This window comes from Capricornis sumatraensis, chromosome 3, assembly GCF_032405125.1.
Source record: "Capricornis sumatraensis isolate serow.1 chromosome 3, serow.2, whole genome shotgun sequence".
NCBI lineage: Eukaryota > Metazoa > Chordata > Mammalia > Artiodactyla > Bovidae > Capricornis > Capricornis sumatraensis.
The window spans coordinates 129,959,831-129,984,311 of NC_091071.1; the positions used below are offsets into that span (position 1 = coordinate 129,959,831).

General features: G+C 40.6%; 2 protein-coding genes across 2 annotated transcripts in view; one reads left to right on the top strand and one right to left on the bottom strand.

Annotated features, from left to right (window-relative positions):
- PGAP1 (post-GPI attachment to proteins inositol deacylase 1) overlaps window positions 1-9,600 on the bottom strand; it is a 72,445-nt gene extending 62,845 nt beyond the window's left edge. The window contains exons 1-3 of the mRNA XM_068968890.1: window positions 9,454-9,600; window positions 3,664-3,817; window positions 663-838 (exon numbers count right to left, since the gene is read on the bottom strand). Of these exons, the coding sequence (XP_068824991.1) occupies window positions 663-838; window positions 3,664-3,817; window positions 9,454-9,600 (477 nt within the window). The remainder of the gene's footprint in view (window positions 1-662; window positions 839-3,663; window positions 3,818-9,453) is intronic.
- A 10,907-nt stretch (window positions 9,601-20,507) lies between these two features.
- LOC138075990 (ubiquilin-4-like) lies at window positions 20,508-23,624 on the top strand. Its single transcript, XM_068968135.1, is given in 3 exon segments — window positions 20,508-20,614; window positions 20,717-21,600; window positions 21,603-23,624. Coding segments are annotated over 3 exon segments (1,812 nt in total). The 3' UTR covers window positions 22,424-23,624.
- The last annotated feature ends 857 nt before the right edge of the window (window positions 23,625-24,481 follow it).

Below are 24,481 nucleotides of genomic sequence, written 5' to 3' on the forward strand. Positions count from 1 at the left end.
TGGTTGTCCAACATCTGAAAACATGTGCCTCAGATATTTTCACTAGTTTTATAATTGTTTATATATGGAGGTAGTCTACTCTAGTACCAGTTATTTAGACAATTATTAGCAGAATTAACAAACTAGAGGAAAAAATAGGTAAATTCACAATTAGAGCTGATAATTTCAACAAATCCATACTAATGGATTTAGGAAATGCACTGTACTCCTAATTTGTATATAAAGGAAAAAAAAAATCTGTTTTCCCAAAATTCACAAGAAAGAGTTCTTGTAAACTGAATTTGAACTTTAAAACCCATGACTGAATTCAAAGCAATAGAATTTCACACAAGAAAACCTTTGTGCCACCTTTGCTTCAACTTTTGTGTGTGTGTGCGTGTACACACAACTCTTCGGACCTCATGGACGTAGCCTGCCAGGCTCCTCTGTCCATGGAATTTTCCAGGCAAGAATACTGGTGTAGCAGCCATTTCCTACTCCAGCAGATCTTCCCGACCCAGGGATCAAACCTGTATCTCCTGCACTGGCAGGCAGTTTCTTTACCACTGAGCCATCTGGGAAGCTCATGTAAACAAATAATTTAAAATACGCTGAGTCTCTTCAACAAACAAAAAAAGATACCAGTAGGCTGATCACTATTGATTTGCATGATTATCTCATACCTTATAGAGCTTGAGAATTGTTTTAATGCATTCATGCACAAACTTGGTCTGCTTCTGAAGACTTCCACCATACAGTGCCACCAGTTCTTCATTGAAATTCACGCTAAAGAAGTCAAAGTGGTATTTGAAGTCAATGTCTTCGGCTTTTCTAAGTGCAATAGAACCAATAGAACGAACTGCAGAGGAAAAGGATTAAGTGTATATGAAACAAAAATTTTTAAAGTTTCTTCTATTCTAAAGCTTCAAAATCTCTTAACAAATAACTATCTCACACTCTGAATAAAACCTATTTCAGGGTGACATCCTTAATAATATCAATTTAGAAGAACAAACCCACCTAGCAATTGTGTGTCTTCTTCTATAAATTTTTAAAAATTAAATATAAAGTGAATGGTTCATTCATTCTCTACCTGTTTCCCCTTCAGCAGGGGCAACAACAGCTAAAAGGGAAGAAAGGAATCCTTGCACAATAAGAAGTATGAACTTTGTCAAACTTGAGGATTTTAAGACAGAAAATCCTACAAGAAATGTCTGCTCATTATAGCTCATCACAGTGGTTTTAAATACTCATGGAAGATTTGTCTTTTTTTCTTACACATGACATCATTGTAAGTAAATCTTGTCATGCTCTACCTTCTAAATATTTCCCCAATCAAGCTTTCTTCATCACTTCTACCACTACCTTCCTAATCCAAACATCATCATCTCTTGCCTGAACTACTTTAATAGTTTCCTAAACAGGCTCTCTGCTTCTACTGTTGAACACTGTGATAAAGCATATATATGTATATAAGTAATATACATATATTGTGATAAATATGTGACATATACTATACATATATAGTGATAAAGTATATATATATAAAAACAATTTTTTAAGTTGCTGGTCTCTTAATTTCAAATGAATTTCCATTTCCCACAATTATACTCTCTAGGTTTTGGGTTTAGAAAACAAAACATTTGTTTGCCACTCCATTTTTTAAACATATTTACAAACTATGTAACTCATTGTGCAAAGCATACAATTTAATGATATTTTGTATAGTCACAGAGGTATACAATCGTTTTCTGCAATCTAACTTCACACATTTTTTAATCACTCCCAAAAGAAAACCCTTTACTCATTAGCAGTTACTCATTATTCTCTTCCTCCTAATTCCTAGAAAGCACTAATATATATGTGTGTGTGTGTGTGTATATAAAACTGAATCACTTTGCTATATACCTGTAACTAACACTGTAAATCACTATTCTTCAATTTTTTAAAAGATCTAAGATAAAAAAAATCAGTAAAAGTTACTTTTACTAGATTAAAAAAAAAATGTTAAGCGGAAGAAGTCAGTCACAGAATAATATACACTGAGTGATTACAGTGAAAAGTTTAAAACAGCCCAAAATTGGGACTTCCTTGGCGGTCCCGTAGTTAAAACTTGGTGCATCCACTGCAGGGGACACAGGTTCAATCTCTGGTTGGGAAACTAAGATTCTGCCTGCTGAGTGGCAAGGCCAAAAGTAATAATAATAATAAAATTAAAAATATCAGTTCCTCTTTAAAAAAAAATTTTCTTAATAGCCCCAAATAAGTAGAATGAATTAGAGATGCACACTAAGATGCTAAAACTATAAAGAAAGTAAAGAAAATGACTACCTTAAACTTAGGATTGTGGCTTCATTTAGAAGGAAGGGAGGGAGTTTTAATCAGGAAAAGGCACATAGGGGCTTCCAGGGTGCTGACGACCTTCTACTTCTTGACTTGAGTATGGCCCCTGGGTACTCACTTTATAATCATTTTTAACCAAATAGTGACAGTCTACATATTTTTCTGTTCATGTGTTATACTTCAAATACAATGATTAAATTTTAAAAATCAGAGTTTATAATTCCCTACCCAAACTCTCCAATAGTTATCCATCACATTTAAATCAAAATTCTAAGTCTCTTCCACGGCTTTAATGATACAGCCTGTGGCTACTTTTCCATCCTCATCACTTTTCACCTTCTCTAGTCTCAGTAGCCTTGAATGCACCAAACATGTTCCTGCTTCCACGTCTTTCTTGCAACAGTACCATACCTTAGTCTCTTCCCATACTCAAGCCTCTGCTCAAAATGTCATCTCCTCATAGTGGCCACTTCATCTAGTCACCTCTTGACCCTGTTTATCCTTTATCCCTTACTCGTTTATTTTTCTAACTTTTAACATTACTGGCATACTAATATCTAGAATATCTAGAATACTGCCTAATATCTAAAACACTGCCTGGCTCATGGTAGGTACCCCATAAATATTTGCTAGCTAAATAGATAAACATGTAAGTAATTATACTTTGTTGCTGTTTAGTTGCTAAGTTGTGTCCAACTCTTTGCAACCTCATGAACTACAGCACACCAGGCTTCCCCGTCCTTCACTATCTCCCGGAGTTATACGAAATGTTGAAATAATTCTATTCTCATTATATGAAAGAACACATCAGTTTTTTTTAAATAACAATAAAAAATGGATTTTAGCTGAAATTACTTCTACATTGCTTGACTATTACACTAGGAATAACTGCTCTATTTCAATTTGGAATATGTACACAAATTTTCCCCAACCCCACCTTTCTGTGTTTGCCTCTGTTTTTCTAGATCTAATTTAAATAGCTTCAAAAGAAAGAAATCAATCTCCTCTCTTGCTCAGCATAACTTAAACCAACAATTTACTTCTCTAGTCAATGCTTTAGGTTCTCTTTTGTGTACCCTCAATTTCTAACATAAACCTCTTACCTCTGCTGATTCCCAAATCCCCATATCACCAATTTATCATCAACTTATCTTCTCCTACTTATCCTCTGCAAAGTGGCTTTCAACTTTTTTTTTAAACTTGTCACATACTTCTCTCAGATAAAATGTCATATATTTGCGACTCCCAGTATGCGTGGTGAAGTAGTTAATGCAGAGTATGTATCTAAATTAATTCTTTAACTGAATTTCACAGCTTTCAAAATTTATTTTTGAGACTTACCTTGCTTATAACTTCCAGCATTACCAGGAAGAAAGAGAACAGGAATACCCGTTAAAGGGAGAACTTTGTGTTCTTCAGCATAGGACCCTTCTCCATAAAGATATAATTCATAAGCAGGATAGCGTTTTGCCAGTTTCTTTGGAAGTTCAATTTTCTATAGGAAAAAGAAAGCAATTTCACTTTAATCTGTTTTAGTAATACAATTCAGTCTCACTATACCCAATTCTGAATTATACAAATTTGAAACAGAACAATATAAAAACGTTACTGATGATAAAAACTACATTTAATGAACAACAAAGTTCTACTTTTAGTTTACACATATGAAGCGTCCGTCTTGAATTAAGTGAGTTTTAAACCATGTAGTCTTCAAGAAAACATAAAATGAGACTACTTAAAATTCTAATAAATAGAAATTACTCAAAATAGCTACTGACGAGAAAAATACTGGTTTATGTCAGCATGCGCCATGTTAACATAATTGAAAATGCATTATATTTAGTATCACTTATCAATTATACTTAGAAATGATAAAAGCTTTCCATTATTAAATGAATTCTTTTTTGCTATTTTAAACTGTTTTGTAATGTCTCTCTCCTTTTACTCAGGACCTAATATGTACTCCAAGCTGCTGTATCATTCAAAGGAAAGTAACTTTGTTTTATAATGCAGCTTTCCTACCTCTCAACTTAATACGTACTTAACAAATTAATCTGAATTGTACAGGCATGACTTGGTCAAGACATGGACAGTCTTCTCACCATAAACATTCCAATGAATTAGCATCTGTTTCAGTTTTCATGGACCTGGTGCACGGTTTGTCGGCAAGCCTAAAACTACTCTGCAATTCATATTATTATTTACCAAATGAGCCAGTAATTGACATTTCTTTCAACAAAATATAAACAAAGTCTTAATGTCATTCCCAAAAGGTAGGCATCTATAAAATTAGTAGTAAAGCATAAAATCTTCTTCTGCTCCTTTTTTTTTCCTTTTTCTCTTTTACCCCTAAGGGATAGAGACCATTAAGGGCTTCCCTGGTGGCTCAGACAGTAAAGAATCTGCCTGCAATGCAGGAGACCGGGCTTAGATCCCTGGGCTGGGAATATCCCCTGGAGAAGAGAATGGCAACCCACTTCAGTATTCTTGTCTGGAGAACTCCATGGACAGAGGAGCCTGGCGGGCTACAGTCCATGAGGTCACAAAGAGTTGGACACGACTGAGTAGCTAACACTGAGACTAACTGAGAGACCATTAAAAATGAAACCAGTTATACTGAACAGTAGATTTTATTTAAAGAGACATCAAGAGATTTAATGATCTAGCAGTTATAGATCCTCTGGAGAAGGAAATGGTAACCCACTCCAGTACTCTTGCCTGGAAAATCCCATGTACAGAGGAGCTTGGTAGGCTACAGTCCATGGGGTCGCAAAGAGTCAGACACGACTGAGCGACTAAACTAAACTAGTAATGTACACATGCTTGGTGAAAATTTCAACTACTGAGTGAATTTTTAAAATTGTAAACGGGTAATGACTACTGAAAAAAATCACTGTTCTAAAAAGAATAATTCTGATCATTTATGCAAATTTCTGAATATTTGAGGATGGTACCATAAACAATCTGTGCCAGTAACACCATGAAAACAACTTCAGAGACTGTGAGCCTGTTGTTTAAGTTACTAGCAACTTTTTCTCCTCAAATATTCAAAATACAGAGATATCAACTATTTGCTTTAATATGTGTGTATGTACCTCAACTCGAATTAGTCCCAATATTAATTACACACAGTAAATAATCAAAAATAAAAAGGATGCAATATTTTGTTCTTTAGGTGTAAATTATGCAAGAAAAAAAAAAGGAGAACAAGGGAACAGTTATCTTAACTCCTTATAATTTAGCACACTATTTGAGATAGTAGCACACACACAGTAGGTTCTTTTTAGGACGGTGACTAAACAAAAGTTTTGAACGAGTTGAAAACTAACTAAAAAGGATAAAACAATCAAATATATCCAAAAAAGTATTTAATTCCCTGGAGACAGAAAAATAAGCGAAAGAATATTATTTGATAAATTTCACAATCTACTATTATAAAAGCAATTTTATAGTGAGACAATGTACATTTAAAAATATGACTGCATATAATATGGAGTAGAAAAAAGCATAAAGATGGAAAAAAAGACAGAACAAAAACATAAAGTGGGAATCATAGGCAACGGCAAAACTGTGTTTCAACAAAATTCAAGTTGGGAGTAAGTGGCAGGAAAAGACAGGAAGGGTATTGCCTAGATTGAGGACAGAAAAGATATAGGTATACAAAAAGGATGATGATTAAAAAACAGAAGGTGGTCAAGGAGTTTAAAAAAAGAAAACATTTATAGCAACAGGACTCCAATATATTTTAAATTGATTATTTTAAATGAGAACCCTCCCCCACCAAAGGCTAACAATCCATTGTCCATACTGCTGTCAAGAAATAACCTTGTTAAAACATACAGCTTATGAGTTTCTTCACTACACACACAGATGATAAACACTTGAGAGGTCCTTTAAAACCTGGTTCTAATTATTCTTACTTACTTCCTTATAATTTATATATGCCATATTTTAAATGTTTTAATATGTTCCAAAACTCAGGGTATATACTGAAAAAGCTCTACTATCCTTGGGTTCATTAGTTATCCAATTACCTACTCAGAAGGCAACCAATGTTAGCAGTTTGTGCTTCCAGAAGTAGTTTACATGTACAATATACACAAATATAAGCAAATGTGTCTTAGGTTATTTTCTTCTTCTCATAAAAATGATAACATACTATAAATACTACTTATGGAATGTATCCTGGTGCCTTCCTACCTTCACAAATATTCTTTATTCCTGCAATTTTCTTGTTTCTACACTGTGTGAACTACATACATATCCTACATCGCCCAGTACACAACCTCTTCTCTATAACTGTTGACTGCCCAAGATGAACATGACTGTTCTTTTCTGTGAAAAGCCTTGTACACACTCTTACAGTGAAATTATAATGTTCAATACATTATATTGTGCCTATTCATTTCATTCCTGTCTCCCTCATTATACTTTAAAGACAAATTTAAAGGCACAAGTCTGATTTATCTCTAATTCCTCCTCACCCAAATCTCGTATCTAAAATTTACTTAGAGAAGTCATTAAACGATATACTAAATAAACATCACACTTAATAACAAGTGATTTGCATTTCCCAATATCAGCATTTCCTTTCAGAGAGCAGGTCACATGTCTATAGCCAAATAAATTATTGTATGAAAAAACACACACAGATGTTTTCATCTCAAATTCTACAATCTGGCTAAAATGTAAGACAAAAAGCTTTCAAGGATAATGTATATTTTGCCTGGTAGGTTTGTGAGATGTTCAACTAACTCTGAATAAGTGAATCTAGGAAAACCAAAGGTAGAGGATTAAGAGATATTAAAAAAAATTTAAATTCAAAACAATTTTTAGAGTTTCAAATTCCTGTCCCACATTTTATCTTTAAAATGGAAAATAAAACTGAGCATGTTTCAACCAACCTTTTAAATGCCTCTAAAATTCTGCTAAAGAATATGTAAACAAGAAGTAAAAAAAGAAGAAAAGCATCAAGAAAGAGGGGAAAAAAAAAAACCCCAATAACTAGGGTATTCCATACGCTGGATACCAACGTGTGATCAATTAGTGCTTACTATAAAATATAACTAAAAGCAATATAAAAATATGTTTAGAACACTTTAAACAAATAATTGGTTTTTAATAGAAAGCCCCCAGTTATCCAGAAATCTCTCATTATACTCAAAATGACTCATTTCTTAGGCAGCTTCTGCAACCTAATGTGCACAGTAAAATGAAGAGTCAAACACAAATACTGTAATGAGTAAACACTTTTTATACCATAAAGATAAATTTACTGAAAATGTGTATCAAAACTCCTGCCACTCTAATATTACAGTACTAACATATTATGAACAGAAGTACAAAACCTCAAAAATAAATAAAACCTCAAAACAGCAAAAATAAATAAGACTATTCAATAACAACAAAAAACCCCAAACAGCTCTTTTGCATTAGCTACACTAATTTTCTGTCTTTCCAGTCAATATTATGCTGCTTTGTTCCCAACAATAAGTGATTTCTACTACTTGAAATTTTAAGATAGCTTCAATAATTGTGGATAATCCAAAAATAAATGGGAATTAGTACTGTACTGTTTCCATTTTAACCAAATTCTTCAATGTAGTACAAAACTAAAACGACCTACTTCAATCTACTGGGAGTTTTCTAATTAAACCAAAGAAAAATAAAAGATTATAAAGGCTCTGTTTTCAGTTTTTTAAAGAATCTAAACTAAAAGCCCACATATTTAACTATATGCAGCTTCTGATAAACATAAACCAGCATATTCATTTAGAAATTAAAAGACCATTGTAATATGCTAAAATCTGTTCCCTCAACAGCATCTGATATCAAAAGCTTCCATTTCCATATAAGCACCGATCCAAGGTAAAGATCTCAAAACAAATCAAATCTCAATTCCAAGCAAGGTAAAGATATCAAAACAAATGAAATCTAAATTTGAATTTTGCCCACGGGAAAATGGGTAAGAAATGAGAAAAGAATGTCTTCAGCAATTCAAACTTTAAGTAGTTTTAAGATCTAAATAATAGCAGGATAATCAAATAATATTCCTCCATAATGACCTATACATGGAAACAACCAGGATCTGCATCCCTCACCTCAAAGAATAAATTTTCTATGGTTTTAAATGCATTTTATCAGTATGTTGTAGTACACACACTTTTTACGGTAGGGAGTTATCATTACAATATATATTCCACAATTAGGGGAGATGCATTGAGAAAGGAAAGAATCATTCCGGTGAAATTTCTTTGGATGCCTGTGTAATTTGTCACTCTTTTTACAGCTGGTCATGAATGAAATTCTAGAGTCTACTATGCTGAACCGATAAAGCAACTGTGATTGAAAATATCGAAAACAGAAAGAAAGATGGGGGCGGAGAGATAGAAGGGCCGGGTCTTTTTAAAATTGCAAACACAGTGAGAAAACAAAAACACCACCAGGAAACAGATTTTACATTCAACTGATAAGAGACGACACACCCCTATACAGGATGCAAGCACAGGCACCGACCCAGGACCTGCAAGACTAGGGGGCTTCGCAAAACCTTCCCCGGAGAGAACTGAGTTAGTTCCTGGTTTGTTTACTCATCAGGTTAGCCTTTCACATAGAGGTAAATCCCTGAAGTCTCTAAAGCAGACCTGGGAACTATCTAGGCAATATATACTCTGTAGAAGCTTGGACTACTGGGCGGGAGGGGAAGCATTTCGGCGTGTGGGAAGCAGAGGGCTCGGAGCACCTGTTAAGGCAGGAAGGCTGGGAGGAGGCATTTGGGCAAAGGGACTGGAGCTGAATCTCCGGGGATGAGGGGCGTCGGGCCCGGCCCTTCTCTGCTTGGGATTCGGGACCGCGAACCGGGCTGAGGAACTGGGAGCAACCTCGAGGGGGGCGGGGAGGATGCTCCGGGAACCATCTATCAAGGACCCCACCGAGAAGAGAGGACACAAAGGGCAGGAGAAGGGGACCGCGGGGGGCTGCGAAGTATTCTGGGGCCAAGAAAGCAGAGACGCAGTAGGGGTAAGGGGAAGGAAGGGGCGCGGGGGGCCGAGGCCGGGGAAACGCACCGAAGGGTAAGGCTGGAGGGGCCCGAGCCTCGGAGCGGCCAGCGAAGGGAGGGCAGAACCTCACCTGATACTCCGGGTACTCAAACATGTAGCTCATACTGCACTTATTTTCCTCAAAGCCGAAGAAGACGTCCCATAGCCCCAGGGTGGCCATGAAAACCATGAAGGCATAAAACGCCAGGTTCCAAAGATTGACAGAGTGGAGTAACATGATGCCTCCCCCACTACAGCCGTGGGGCCCTCAGCCCTGTCTAAGGGAACAGAAGAACGTCCCGCTGCCCGCCCGGGAGCGAAATCCGAGCAGCGCGCGCCTGCGCGGACGCCCGGCCTGCCCGCGCGCCCACCGCGCGTTGCGCCTGCGCGCAGCCTCTCCGAAAGCTTCCAGCCCAGCGCCTCCCTGGGAGAGCGGAGGCGGCGTTGGCCGCGGGAGCGCGAATCTGAGGACCGAGAAAAGAAAGCGCGGAGTGGGCTGGGCTGGAGGGTGAGAGGAGGGAGGAGAGGGCGCGAGGAAAAGGAAAAGGAGGAAAGCGGAGGGGAGGGCAATGAGAGGCCGGCTAGAGAGAAAGAAGAGCGGTAAAGTGGGGACGAGACAGGCCTGGGAGAGCGCGGGAGTCCTGGAGCCGAGGAGAGGGAAGGACTGAGAGTGGGCGTCTGGTGGGCTAACCTGGAGAGAGAGAGGCGATTAACGATGGTGAGCCGACCAAGCATGGGGAGGGGAGACATCAGAGCCCGGGGACCATCAGCTGTCACGTCGCGAACATCTCTCTCCCTGTGCAGCTTAAAAACCCTAACCGTTCAATTTTGAAACGCCTCAGGCCTCCGCAATTTCGGTTCTCCCAGCGGTGGTGGAGTACATCCACAGCTCTCTGGACCGGTTAGCTTAAACTGGAATCAAAGGGCGCTTTCTCCCCATCCTTGACCGCCGATGTCGGCCCAGTAGGCAACAGTGCTAAAAAAGCACGGGCTCATAAAAAGCCACCAGCAGGTCGGCGAGATTCTAGTCTTGGTATAAGATAAAAGACTGAATCAAAAAGCATCGTTGGTCTTTAAATAATGTTAACAAATTTTTCCATTAACACTGATGCAACCGATAGGTATCTGTGTGATCAATTTGTCGCTAACTTGCCTTACTCCTCAGAACCTCGACCTCTTCGGAAATTGGTTCCACATTAACATATGGAAACAAATTCCCTCAAGCTTCCACTCAGATTCCCTCAAGTGACTTAATTCATTTAAATGAATTTCAGTTTGGTTTTGCACAAACAGGGGGTAAAAAAGTAGCTCAGAACCATTCATAATCACGTATAGCAGCTTCAAAACGCTGAAATTGTTAGTAGTTAGAAAGACAGAGTAGCACCCTCTAAAGCTGACCCAAGAGCAGATAGGTGTGTGTGTATGTGTGTGGGGGAGGGGGGGCGGGGGGAGGCTAACTACAAAATTATTCGTATCATTATTTTTGGTACTGACTGGATTTCATTCCACTTGGGCTGATTTTCTGTGCAGATGAAGTGTGGCTATGATACATAAAATAATTTTAAAACTAAAAGGAAGTTTATAGTTTATCTCATATGATACCGTGATATTCATATGTTCAGAGCACCTGGTGTCTGGGGTGGAATTAGGATATAAGGAGTCATTTGGGAAAGAATTTAAATTATACATTAAAAACGGAGTGCTCAATAGCCTGGGATCTAGAGAACATCACAGGCAGGATATCTGCTCCTTGTTTTCCCTAGCATATCATGATCAGCACAAATAAACCAGGGGTGAAGCTGCACTCACATCTGTTTATACCAGTGCCTCAAACTTAATGTACATATGAGTTACTTGTAGATTCTAGAGCAGATTCTGGGCTTCCTTTATGGCTCAGTGGTAAAGAATCTGCCTACCAATGTAGGAGACGCAGATTCTAGCCCTGGTCCAGGAAGATCTGACGTGCTGTGGAGCAACTAAGCCACAATTATCATTGAACCTGTGCTCTACAGCCTGGGAACCACAACTACTGAGCCCACACACCCTGATGTCTGTGTGCCCTAGAGCCCATGCTCCGCAACAAGACAAGCCACCACAATGAGAAGCCTGCACACACCATAACCAGAGAAAAGCCCCCGCAGCAACCAAGAACCAACACAGCCAAAAATAAATAAATGAATAATTTAAAAGCAGATTCTGATTCAGTTCTGGAGTGAAACAGATTCTGCATTTCTAACAATCTCCTGGGAGATGCCAGTGATGCTGGTCAGTAGACTACACTTTGAGTAGCCAGGATTTATCCTTCCGGAGAGCTTGGCTCTGCAGAGAAAACACTGAACCTGAAGATGACAGAGCTTACTGTTCTGATGGCTTACATGAGTGGTGGCAACCTGCTATCTTGATTATCTTCTAAGAAAAGAGAGGCAAAGAGACTCAAGTAATCGTTCTAGCACTATACCTTTTAACTTTCTTTTTTCCTATTACAAAATTATCCCCATCCTGGCTTCAGTTCATTTCATGTCTAACCTAACCCAGACTATCACTTAACCACCCTCTGCCAGTGCTGTCAACTTCCTGAACCCTTGTCTTTCAATCTTATTCTGTTTATAATCCAACCCTAAATTGATATAATCTCTGAGCTCTGACACCAGTGTATCTGAGCACTGCTGGAGAAAATGACACAATCAGTGGAATTACTGTTCAGAAGTATTTTTATATGTTTCTGGTCAACTCCCTCTCCTAGTCCTCAAACCACCTCTTTTTAGGCTGCCTATACCATCTTTCTGTTTCAGCAGATTATCAGTACATAATTTTATCTTTGTATTTACAGAGATGATTTTTATTTTCACATATACATTCTTTCAACTCTTTGTTTCCAAGTTCATTATCTCCATCCAGTTCTAATTCAGTAATACGCCTGAAGTAATTGGAACAATGCCTGGCAAATAGTAAGCATTATTATCATTATTACAGTGTCATTAGAGGACATCAAAAGCAAATCCCTCTAGTTGTGTTTTAGTTCCCATTGCCTCCTTTCTCTTTTGGAAATTAGTTCTATCAAGTTAGTCTCTGTCAGTCTCTTCAACTCTTCTCTCTCCCTTGAAGCATATAAATATGCTCAGATCATACTAATGTTATTCTTCCAGTTTTATTGAGATATAATTGACAATTTTAAGCTGTAGAACATAATTATTTAACTTACATCATGAAATGATTTCCTAAGAAGTTTAGTGAACACTGATAATCTCATATAGAGACAAAATTAAAGAAATAGGAGAAAATTTTCCTTGTTAGGAAAACTCTTAGGATTTACTCTCTTAAGAGCTTTTATAGATAACATACAGCAGTGTTAATTATATCTATCATGTTGTACATTATATCCCTAGTACTTATTTATAACTGGAAGTTCTTTACCTTTGACCACCTTTGTCCAATTCCCCCTCCCTCTACCCTAGGCTCTGGTGACCACAAATCTGGTCTCTTTTTCTGTGACTTTATTTGTTTCTGAAGTATAATTGACCTACAATACTGTTAGTTCCTGATGTACAACATAGTGATTCAATATTTCTATGCATTTCAAATTGATCACTACAATAAGTCTAATTACCAATCCATCACCATATAAAGACATTATGGTATTACTGACTATATTCCCCACACTGTACATTTAATACCTGTGACTCATTCATTTTGTGACTGGAAGTTTGTACCTCATAATCTCACTCACCTATTTCTCTCATCCTTGTACCCCACCTGCCTTCTGGCAACCACTTGTTTGTTCTCTGTATTTGTGGTTCTGTGTTTTGTTGTGTTTGTTCATTTGTTCTGTTTTTTTAGATTCCATATAAGTGAAATCATACAGTAGTTTTCTTTCTCTGATTTATTACACATAAGCTAATACCTTCTGGGTCCATCTATCTTGTTGCAAATGGCAAGATTTCATTTTTTATGGTTGAATACTGTTCCATCATATATACACATACACGTGTGTGTGCATGTGTGTGTGTGTGTGTGTATCACAACTTCTTTATCCACTCATCTATTGATGGGAAGTTGGGTTATGTCCATATTTTGGCTATTAAGAATAATGCTGCAGTGATCACAGAGGTACATATATCTTTCTGAATTAGCATGTTTATTTTCTTCAGATAAGTACCCAGAAGTAGAATTGCCAGGTCACGCATGCATGCTAAATCATTTCAGTCATGTCCAACTCTTTGCCACCTTATGAACCATAGCCCACCAGGCTCCTCTGTCCATGGGGATTCTCCAGGCAAGCATACTGGAGTGGGTTGCCATTTCCTTCTCCAGGGGATCTTCCCAACCCAGGGATCAAACCTGCGAGTTATGTCTCCTGCATTGGCAGGCAGGTTCTTTACCACTAGTGCCACCTGGGCCAGGTCATAGGGTAGTTCAATTTAAAATTTTTTGAGGAACCCACTGTTTTCCATAGTGGTTACACCAATTTAAATTTCTACTAACACCTCCACCTCACTAACATTTGTTGTTTTTTTTTTTTTCATAATAGCCTTTCTAAGAGGTGAGAGGTGACTTCTCATTGTGGTTTTGACTTGCCTTAGCTCTTATTAAAATAAAAAGACAAATCTTCCCTGCAACTATTGCCTATAACTCTTATCTTTTCATCTCAGTTAGGATTTTTTAAAGGTATGACTTTTTAAATTTGTGTGTGCTTGCTAAGTTGCTTCAGTCTGTCTGACTCTTTGTGACCCTATGGACTGTAGCCCACCAGGCTTCTCTGTCCATGGGATTCTACAGGCAAGAATACTGGAATGGGTTGCACTTAATGCAAATTTCATAAAGGAAATGACCATATTATAATCATTTGACAATCAACTGAAATATTTACTAAATTCATTAATATGTCATTTTTTTTAGGAACCAGAGATCAAATTGCCAACATCCATTGGATCATAGAAAAAGCAAGAGAGTTCCAGAAAAACATCTACTTATGCTTTATTAACTATGCCAAAGCCTTTGACTGTGTGGATCACAACAAACTGTGGAAAATTCTTAAAGAGATGGGGCTACCACACCACCTTACCTGCCTCTTGAGAAATCTGTATACAGATCAAGAAATAACAGTTAGACCTGGACATGGGAAAATGAACTGGTTCCAAATAGGCACAGGAGTACATCAAGGCTGTGTATTGTTACGCTGTTTATTTAACTTCCCTAGAGAAGGAAATGGCAATCCACTCCAGGATCCTTGCCTGGAAAATTCCATGGATGGAGGAGCCTGGCAGGCTATATAGTTCATGGACTTGCAAAGAGTTAGACACGACTGAATGACTTCACTTTCCTTTCACTTTCATGCAAAATGCTGGGCTGGATGAAGCACAAGCTGGAATCACAATTGCTGCAAGAAATATCAATAACCTCAGATACACAAATGACACCACCATTATGGCAGAAAGCGAAGAAGAACTAAAGAGCCTCTTGATGAAAGTGAAAGAGAAGAGTGAAAAAGTTGGCTTAAAGCATAACATTCAGAAAATGAAGATCACGCCATCTGGTCTCATCACTTCATGGCAAATAGATGGGGAAATGATAGAAACAATGACAGACTTTATTTTCTTGGGCTCCAAAATCACTACAGATGGTGATTGCAGACATGAAATTAAAAGATGCTTGCTCCTTGAAAGAAAACCTATGACCAACCTAGATAGCATATTAAAAAGCAGAGACATTACTTTGCCGACAAAGGTACGTCTAGTCATGGTTTTTCCTGCAGTCGTGTATGGATGTGATAGTTGGACCATAAAGAAAGCTGAGTGCCGAAGAATTGATGCTTTTGAACTGTGGTGTTTGGAGAAGACTCTTGAGAGTCCCTTGGACTGCAAGGAGATCCAACCAGTCAATCCTAAAGGAAATCCGTCCTGAATATTCACTGGAAGGACTGATGCTGAAGCTGAAGTTCCAATACTTTGGCCACGTAATGCAAAGAACTGACTCATTTGAAAAGACCCTGATGCTGGGAAAGACTGAAGGCAGGAAGAGAAGGGGACAACAGAGGATGAGATGGTTTGATGGCATCACTGACTTGATGGACATGAGCTTGAGCAAGCTCTGGGAGTTGGTGATGGACAGGGAAGCCTTGCAAGCTGCAGTTCATGGAGTCGCAAAGAGTCGGACAAGACTGAGCAAATGAACTAAACTTTCTTAGGAAACCTTTTAGGCTTGCTTAAGCTCCCCTTAGTTTTTGTCTATTTTATTTACTGGAGGCAAAAACTATCCTGTCAATGCATGGTAACCACCCTCATATTACCTGATTTGGAATATAGGAAAAAGAATGGTGCTGTTTGGTGTGGGAATCTATTTGGTTTCTAATATAACTCAATAAATTATATTGATACCAAAGTACTACACTCATGTGACAGGTTTCTAAATAAGCTTTATTTCCCTTGTTTCTTTATACATACACACACACATAAATATATATATATATGTACTAGATTGGCTTTTAGAAACTAAAATTTATTCTACTCAATTTGTTTAAAGCTTTTTCTCAAACTTGTTAGTATTTACCTCCTAGTACCTTATATGCACAGCTTCCCTAGTGGCTCAGCAATAAAGAATCCACCTGCAAAGCAGGAGACATGGGTTTGATCCCTGGGCAGGGAAGTCCCCCTGGAGGAGGAAATGGCAACCCACTGCAATATTCTTGCCTGGAAAATCCCACAGACAGAGGAGCCTGGTGAGCTGCAGTCCATGTGGTCGCAAAGAGTCAGACATAATTGTGCAGCTGAGCACCTTTTATGTAACAGGAATTCAATAACATTTGTTTCTAATTTACTTGAAAATAAATCAGATTCTACAAATTACAGTCATAAAGCCTCACCTTTTTCTCTGATGTTTCAAAGCTTGAAAAGAAAACATAATGCCAGCAATTCTGTGGCTGCTAGCTCTGTTTCCAAGGAAACAGAGAATAAATCATCAAAAACAAAATAAGGATTTTCAACCTGATTACCCTTGTCTCACCAGTTCAGTCTCCATTGCTGCAAAATGAAAGGCAACATAACCTCAGCCCTGCAATCCAGATTTTTAATTCTGTTTGTGCTGTCTCTCACTATTAAAACCAGGAGAAAAATTTAATCTCTTGGGTTATATGTTGGTTTTCTCCTAGAGAGTTAAACTCATTCACAAGGATGAAGAATATCTTTTGAATATAAAATACCATGTACATTTGCTGAATAAGTTAATATGTTTTAACATCAAAACTGTCAAATGTTTAAATTATTGAATCTCAGATTTAATATTTCTTGGGAATAATATAAGTAATGAGACTTTCTAAGAAAAGGATAAAGAGTTCTAGGATGAAATGTTTTATTTAAAGAAATAAGAAAGAGGAGAGGATGAAAAAATGATAGGAATCAAGGGGGAAATAATTGCATTTTCATTTCACAGAGCAAAATACCATTATAACATTGTTCTTTTTTCTGCAGATTTGTATCTATTGTGATAAAAATCATGATCTGGAACAATATAGATAGCTATAGATAACAAAACTTTGATTTATCATTGTCATATTACCTAGTGGTGCTATGTGTTTTATAAAGGCAGTGTTCCTTTCAAATCAACACATTTTACATCTTAAATTTACAAAATGTTATGTGTTAGTTAAATCACAATAAAGCTGGGGGAATAAAAAGCAGTATTCCTCTACTTTAAAAATGTAGTTAAAACCAGATTCTCTTTGGGGTAAAGTGCACAATAGAAATTTGCTTTAATGGAAGTACAGTTCAGGAGGGTCTAGGTGACATATTAATATTTTTTAGATAATGAATACTGAAATTCAGATAATAGCACTAATAGGAAAGAATGATTCATATCACCATTATTTGGGGACTTCCTTACATCAGTTTTCCACTGATATATCTACTTCCCCCAAAGGATTCCAGCTTTTTAAAGGCCTGGCCTACACGAGGGTGTTGGTCATTTTTAATACTTAAAGTCAGTATAGAGTAATTGGAGGTATTCTTCCATGTTTTTGAATATATATATTCAATTTTGAATATATATTTATTTAATAATACCGTATACTTAACATGAAGGTTTTAGCTACATCTGGCCTTTTACTATGAAAGGCAAAATTTGTGGTATTCAAACACATTTTAATTATAAACACTAATAGTCAAAGTAGACTACTTTTTGTGAAACAACTCTCAATATTTATAAAAATTTTTGAAAAAGACTTGGAGAATAAAATATTAATCTAGAAATTTAGCTAACATAAAAACCTTAATGTTAAGAGAGAATATATAGTACCAACATGTGAAACACACACACACGTATCTTGAGAACAGTAAGGCATATAGGAAAAAATGGTGAGTTCTGGCTAAAGGACATGTTCATATATTTAAGCAAAGTATGGAATGTGATAAGACCTATAGAAATATTAGCAAGAGCTCTGGAAATGTACCCTCATTTGTATACTGAGGAAGTTGCACTAAATCAGAAGTCACCAAACTTTCTATAAAGAGCCAGATAATATTTTCAGCCTTGTGGGCCATAAAGTCTCTGTTACAATTACTCAACTCCTGTTGTAACATGAATGGACATGCAGATAATAGGTAAATAAATACGATTGTGTTCTAATAAAACTTTATTTACAAAAATAGGCAGGGGATCAAATTTGGCCTCTTGGCCACAGTTTGCTGATCCCTGGGCTAGAAGATTCTCCCAATATTCCAGATTCAATATTCTATACATGTGAATATTAACGTTAGCCAATGCCACTTTTCTGATTTTCCAAACTCATTAGACATTGGTCAAGAGTGCAACTAATGATAAAAGAGCAGAAAACTTAGCTTTTAAGTGTTTTTCAAACTTTAGCTAAATGTACGTCAATTTAACCAGAGTTGTATTTAATATCACTGTGCATATGCATGAAATATTGTGACACTGCTTGATATAGTATTATGACTAATTTTATTAATAGATCTATTTAAATTAACTACCTAATATATTTTATGAAGCATATTCATATATATATATGGATATAACAAATCTCTCTAAGAAACTTTAAGGCAAAATAATCACCACTAATTTTTTTTTTTGTATTTGCACCATTAATTTTTATGAATCTTAAGTTTCCTTTTAGGGGGCTAGGGGCCAAAGCAATAGTCACTCATACGTTAGGTCAGACAGCTAAGCCTACACAAAGTTCTACAGTTGCCTTTCTTACCATATGAGTGTTTCATCTACAAAATTCTTAATGTATGCCTCCCCTGATCCTGGTGATAGACCACAGAGAAAAAATCACATGTAAATATTTGTAAATATTTTTTTATGCTAAAAGCAGGGTAAGCAGAAGGTTTCTACGGAACTTGAGGGACAAACTCCTGTTTAAGATAATCTCAGTAAAAATGAGATAATGGTGGAAGCAAACTGACATTTCTAGGAAGAATTGCCATGGGTGGATTTCCCTGTTGGTCCAGTGGTTAAAAATCCACCTGCCAATGCAGGGGACTCTGGGAAGAGTCCACATGCCATGGAGCAACTAAGCCCATGCACTGCATGCGTGTGCCTAGAGCCCATGCATAAAGCCCATGCTCCATAAGAAGAAAGGCCCCAGCGATGAGCAGTCCTGCACACCACAATGAAGAGTAGCCCCGGCTCGCTGCAACTAGAGAAAGCCTGCACGTAGCAACAAAGACCCAGCACGGGCAAAAATAAATAAATAAAAATGTTAAAACAAAATGGTTATGGGTATCTCGTTTTCCTTGATTAGTTAGCCTTTTGACGCTAAATTACTTATGACCTGATAAGAAGCAGAGGGAGTTTCCAAGGAGTCCAAACTTCAAAATGAACTTTTATCAGCTAAGAGTTTAATGTAAGGAGGCCTGGTTCAGTTTTTATCTTTGACCCACAATTTTTAATGATTTGGGAAATTAATTATCTTGAGCCTCAGTTTCCTCATCTGAAAAACAGGAAGAATAATTCTACTCTGAGGATTGCTGGGAAGATTACAAATATCTGTGTAAAGTGTGATATGATAAAATAACTGTGATATGTATTAGAAACAAAAAATGTAACTAGTATTACTATGAGCTTCATAGCAGGCTTGGCTACTTAGAAAAGCTAGTAGTAGACCCAGTAAACTCAAAAAGACTTGCCTGGTACCAGAATGAAAAATAAAAAAGAAAGACTAGCGGTTCACAAGTAACAGAACACAAGGACCACCATCTTTTTAATCTGTCAAAGAGGCTAACAAGATATATGGCACCAAATTGACATTCAGAAATACCGACTAAATTAAAAAAGGTGGGAAGTACTTTAAAGGGGAGATGAATACACTTTACTAACAGGCAGCAGAAAGATGCATGATCTTTTAGTATTTTTAGGAGCTGGATAGTTTCCCCAAGGGAAGCACATTTCAGTGAAAGCACAGAGCTTCTGTGGACAGTTGATTTCAGATCCCTGTCACACCTATGGTCGAGGGCAGCATCCAGCATGTGTCTGTTTCTCTGTTTAGTGGCTCTTCTTAAAGCTGTGTGACACTTTTCCCCTCTGTATTGCGAGGCTTACTGCAAACACATGGCTGCTATTATGCTTCTTAAGCCCTTTCTGCTGGGCAGTTGCCAGGTGCTAAAGCCCTGCTTCAAAGACCCCAAGAAATAAAACATATGCGAAGATCCCAGGCTCACTTGCTCAATGTTGTGGAGGCCAGTGCCAAGATAAGCACAATAAAGGTCCCTGACTCTGCTGTTCTGAAAACCCTCAATTCAGTGAGTCACATTATAAAGCTCTAGGAACTCCCCTCCAAGAGCTTCTGCATGACTAATACCCATTTGGTTCTTTGGGCAGAGACAGAGCCAGCAGACAGAGTCTGTCTGGGAGGGGTTAGCCTGATTTTCAACTTGTTATATCTTTTCCTGTGTCTTGTGGGTGGGTCACATGCCGTGAGTTTTAAGCAGACAGGTATGTACTGGCGCCCGTGTCTTCTCAGTCTAGCCTAACAATTCCTACTCCAGTGCTCCTGACTTACCCTGATGGCTATGTTTGGAAGATAATGCGTCCTCCTTTCTCCTAACTGGTGCCAAGATGGGTCCCTCCAAGCAGTCTGTTAAAAGAATCCAAAAAAGTAGGGGGCGGGCTGGCGGGCGGCCGGGTGGCGGCGGTGGCATGGCGGAGCCAAGCGGGGCCGAGACGAGGCCCCCCATTCGGGTCACCGTCAAGACCCCCAAGGACAAGGAGGAAATTGTGATCTGCGACCGAGCCTCGGTCAAAGAGTTGTTACAAGAAAACTGGGAATAAAGAGAGGAAAGAGACTTGAAGTCTGAAGAGAGAAGGCTGAGGGGAGACAGGGTTGGGCCAAGGAGTTTCCATGAGAGAACTGCCCAGTTTAAAGAGGAAATCTCCCGGAGATTTAAGGCACAGCAGGATCAGCTGGTCCTGATCTTCGCAGGCAAGATCCTCAAGGATGGGGACACACTGAACCAGCATGGGATCAAGGATGGGCTCACTGTTCATCTGGTCATCAAGACCCCTCAGAAGGTTCAAGATCCAGCTACTGCCAGTGCTCCCTCCCCTTCCACCCCAGACCCAGCCTCAGCCCCCTCCACCACCCCTGCTTCGCCCGCCACGTCTGCCCAGCCCTCCACTTCTGGAAGTGCCACTTCAGACACAGGCAGTGGGAGCCGAAGGGGCAGTGGAGGGGGTACCTCCCCAGGGACAGGGGAGGGACCTCCCAGTGCCACTACATCCATACTCTCTGGCTTTGGGGGCATCCTGGGCTTGGGCAGCCTGGGCTTGGGCTCTGCCAACTTCATGGAGCTGCAGCAGCAGATGCAGAGGCAGCTGATGTCCAATCCTGAGATGCTGTCGCAGATCATGGAGAACCCCCTGGTCCAGGACATGATGTCTAACCCCGACCTGATGCGCCACATGATCATGGCCAACCCCCAGATGCAGCAGCTGATGGAGCGGAACCCCGAGATCAGCCACATGCTCAACAACCCTGAGCTGATGAGGCAGACAATGGAGCTTGCTCGCAACCCAGCCATGATGCAGGAGATGATGCGGAACCAGGACCGGGCTCTAAGCAACCTGGAGAGCATCCCTGGAGGGTATAATGCCCTCCGCCGCATGTACACGGACATCCAGGAGCCCATGTTTAGTGCTGCCAGGGAGCAGTTTGGCAACAACCCCTTCTCTTCCCTGGCCGGGAACTCCGAGAGCTCATCCTCCCAGCCTCTGCGGACTGAGAATCGAGAGCCCTCCCTAACCCCTGGAGCCCCTCGCCCCCCGCCTCCCAGGCCCCCGGGTCCGGTGGGGAGGGCACCGGAGGATCAGGGGCCAGCCAGGTGCACCCGACAGTCTCCAATCCCTTTGGGATCAATGCGGCTAGCCTGGGGTCAGGGATGTTCAACAGCCCAGAAATGCAGGCCCTGCTCCAGCAGATCTCTGAGAACCCCCAGCTGATGCAGAACGTGATCTCAGCCCCCTACATGCGCACCATGATGCAAACGCTTGCCCAGAACCCCGACTTTGCTGCTCAGATGATGGTGAACGTGCCGCTCTTTGCGGGGAACCCCCAGCTGCAGGAGCAGCTCCGCCTGCAGCTCCCAGTCTTCCTGCAGCAGATGCAGAACCCAGAGTCACTCTCCATTCTCACCAATCCCCGAGCCATACAGGCGCTGCTGCAGATCCAGCAGGGACTGCAGACCTTGCAGACTGAGGCCCCAGGGCTGGTACCCAGCCTTGGCTCTTTGGGGATGGCCCGGCCCCCAGCATCCTCGGCAGGCAGCAACACCGGGTCTGCGCCCGAGGCGCCCACCCCCTCGCCAGCCCTCCCAGTCACGTCATCTCCAGCAGGGGCCTCCAGCGCTCAGCAGCAGCTCATGCAACAGATGATCCAGCTTCTGGCTGGAAGCGGAAGTTCACAGGTGCAGACGCCAGAAGTGAGATTTCAGCAGCAGCTGGAGCAGCTCAACTCCATGGGCTTCATCAATCGTGAGGCCAACCTGCAGGCTCTGATCGCCACGGGAGGGGACATCAACGCAGCTATCGAGAGGCTCCTGGGCTCTCAGCTCTCCTAATCCCTCAGCCCGGGCCTCTTGCGTCTCCCTTCCCTTGATGCCAGCGTTTGGCTCCTCTGTCGGGCTGGCCCTCTGCAGCTTGTCATCCCTTCTGTTCTTCCCCCTTGTTCTCTCCAAACAGCAGGGTGACTTTAGAGGGGTGGGCCCCAGCCCCGTGGCTCTGAGAATTCCACTTCCACTTCACCTCTTGTAGAACCTTCTCTCCTGGTCCTGCCTGCTGGAGCAGAGCTATTTAAACAGTTTTCAGTTTTTGTTGATTGGCCCCACCTCCTTATCCCACAACCATCTTTTGCAGCCTTCACACTTCTCAGTGGCAGTGCAGAGTTGAAGGGGGAACCCACTGTCTGCTTTATTAGAACAGGGTCTTCTCTCTCTACCACTAGGATTTTTCTTCTCTTATGATTACTTTTGGTAACTCTTCCTCCTATCTTTCCCCGTGTCCCCTCCCACCTCCAGCCTACCCAGTGCTGGAATTCCATCCTCTGAAGGAGGGCCAGGTGAAGCAGGCTGTGATTTTCCTCCTCACCCCATGTTCTGAACACTTTCAGGGGGTCTGTTGGGATTCCCAGTGGAAGGAAGATGCTTGTTCCCCCTGTCTGAAGGGAGACATGAGACGCAGCCCCCTGGAGCAGGAGTTAACAAGCCGTGAAGTGAAGTTGCTCAGTCGTGTCCGACTCTTTGCGACCCCGTGGACTGTTGCCTGCCAGGCTCCTCTGTCCATGGGATTCTCCAGGCAAGAATACTGGAGTGGGTTACCATTTCCTTCTCCAGGGGATCTTCCCGACCCAGGGATTGAACTCAGGTCTCCCGCATTGGAGGCAGACGCTTTAACCTAAGCCCTGCACCAGCCCAATAAGGGGATGAGGGAATGAGACTTTCTGGAGGAAGGGAATGGGGGAAATAGCCTGAGCAGAGAACTTGGAAGTTGGAATTGACAGGGAATGGAAACACTAATAGTTCTTTTAGTCCACAGAGTCTAGGCTTTGGCCTGGCAAAAGAGATTCAGAGATGGTAATGAAATTTGAGTTGAAGAAAAGGATTCAGTGAAGCTAAACAGTATGGCTCACAAGGGATTGTATTGGTTCCATTTCCTCAAACACACATGCTTCTGTACATTCACACACATTTCCATGAACCCAGGACCTGCCCGCATCTCCAGGTACCAGTGATTTAAGCCCCGCTCAGAAGACATGAAGAGGATTGGGGTCTGTCTCAGCAGTGAGGGTGTGTGTGGGTGGGTGGGTGCATGGATGCATGCACCCACACATGTGCATGTGAGTTGAGTGGGAGGGTGGATACCTTATTGATTTCTGGTTAGAGTTTCATCCTACCAGGCAGAAATAGGCAGAAGGGCCTGTCTAGGTCAGGAATATATACACCCTGGAGAGCTGGGTCCCCTAGGCCTCTGGATCCCTGGGTGGTGTGGGTACCCCTTCTGAAGCTGTCAGGGCTGTGACTGGCACCCTCGATTACCCCTCCCCTTATTGCTTTCGGGGAATAGTTGGGGAGGAGTCTTTCCCTCTAGAACCCCTGGCCGCTCCTGCCCTTGAGTTTTCCCTATTTCCCTCCAGGCCAGAAAGTTCTATTTGTGGAAGGAAAGGAGAGGGCAGCAATGATGCCTTTGATCTGGAATTGGACTTTACTCTAGTGGAGCACAGGGGAGGCTCAGATCACCTCCTCTCTCTGCTACTTAGCCCAGCTGCTTGGAGGACCCGTTACGGAGGCAAGAGGAACTGAATTTTCTCCCAAGTGGGAAAGGGTCCCAAGCAATCCAGAGAGGATGTCTGTGTGGCTTTCCCTCCCTACCTCCCCCAACTCCTACTCTGGTCTTTGTAAATAAATGATATGGTCTTTAAAAAAAAAAAAAAAAGTAAGGGTAAGACTGAGGTCAGAAACTGAGGAGGTAACAAGTTGCCAAAGTGTAAAGAAGCCGTTGTTGTTGCTATTGAGTCACTAACTCACGTCCGACTCTGTGACCCGATGGACTGCAGCACGCCAGACCTTACTGTCCCTATCTCCCAGAGTTTGCTCAAACTCACGTCCATTGAGTCAGTGATG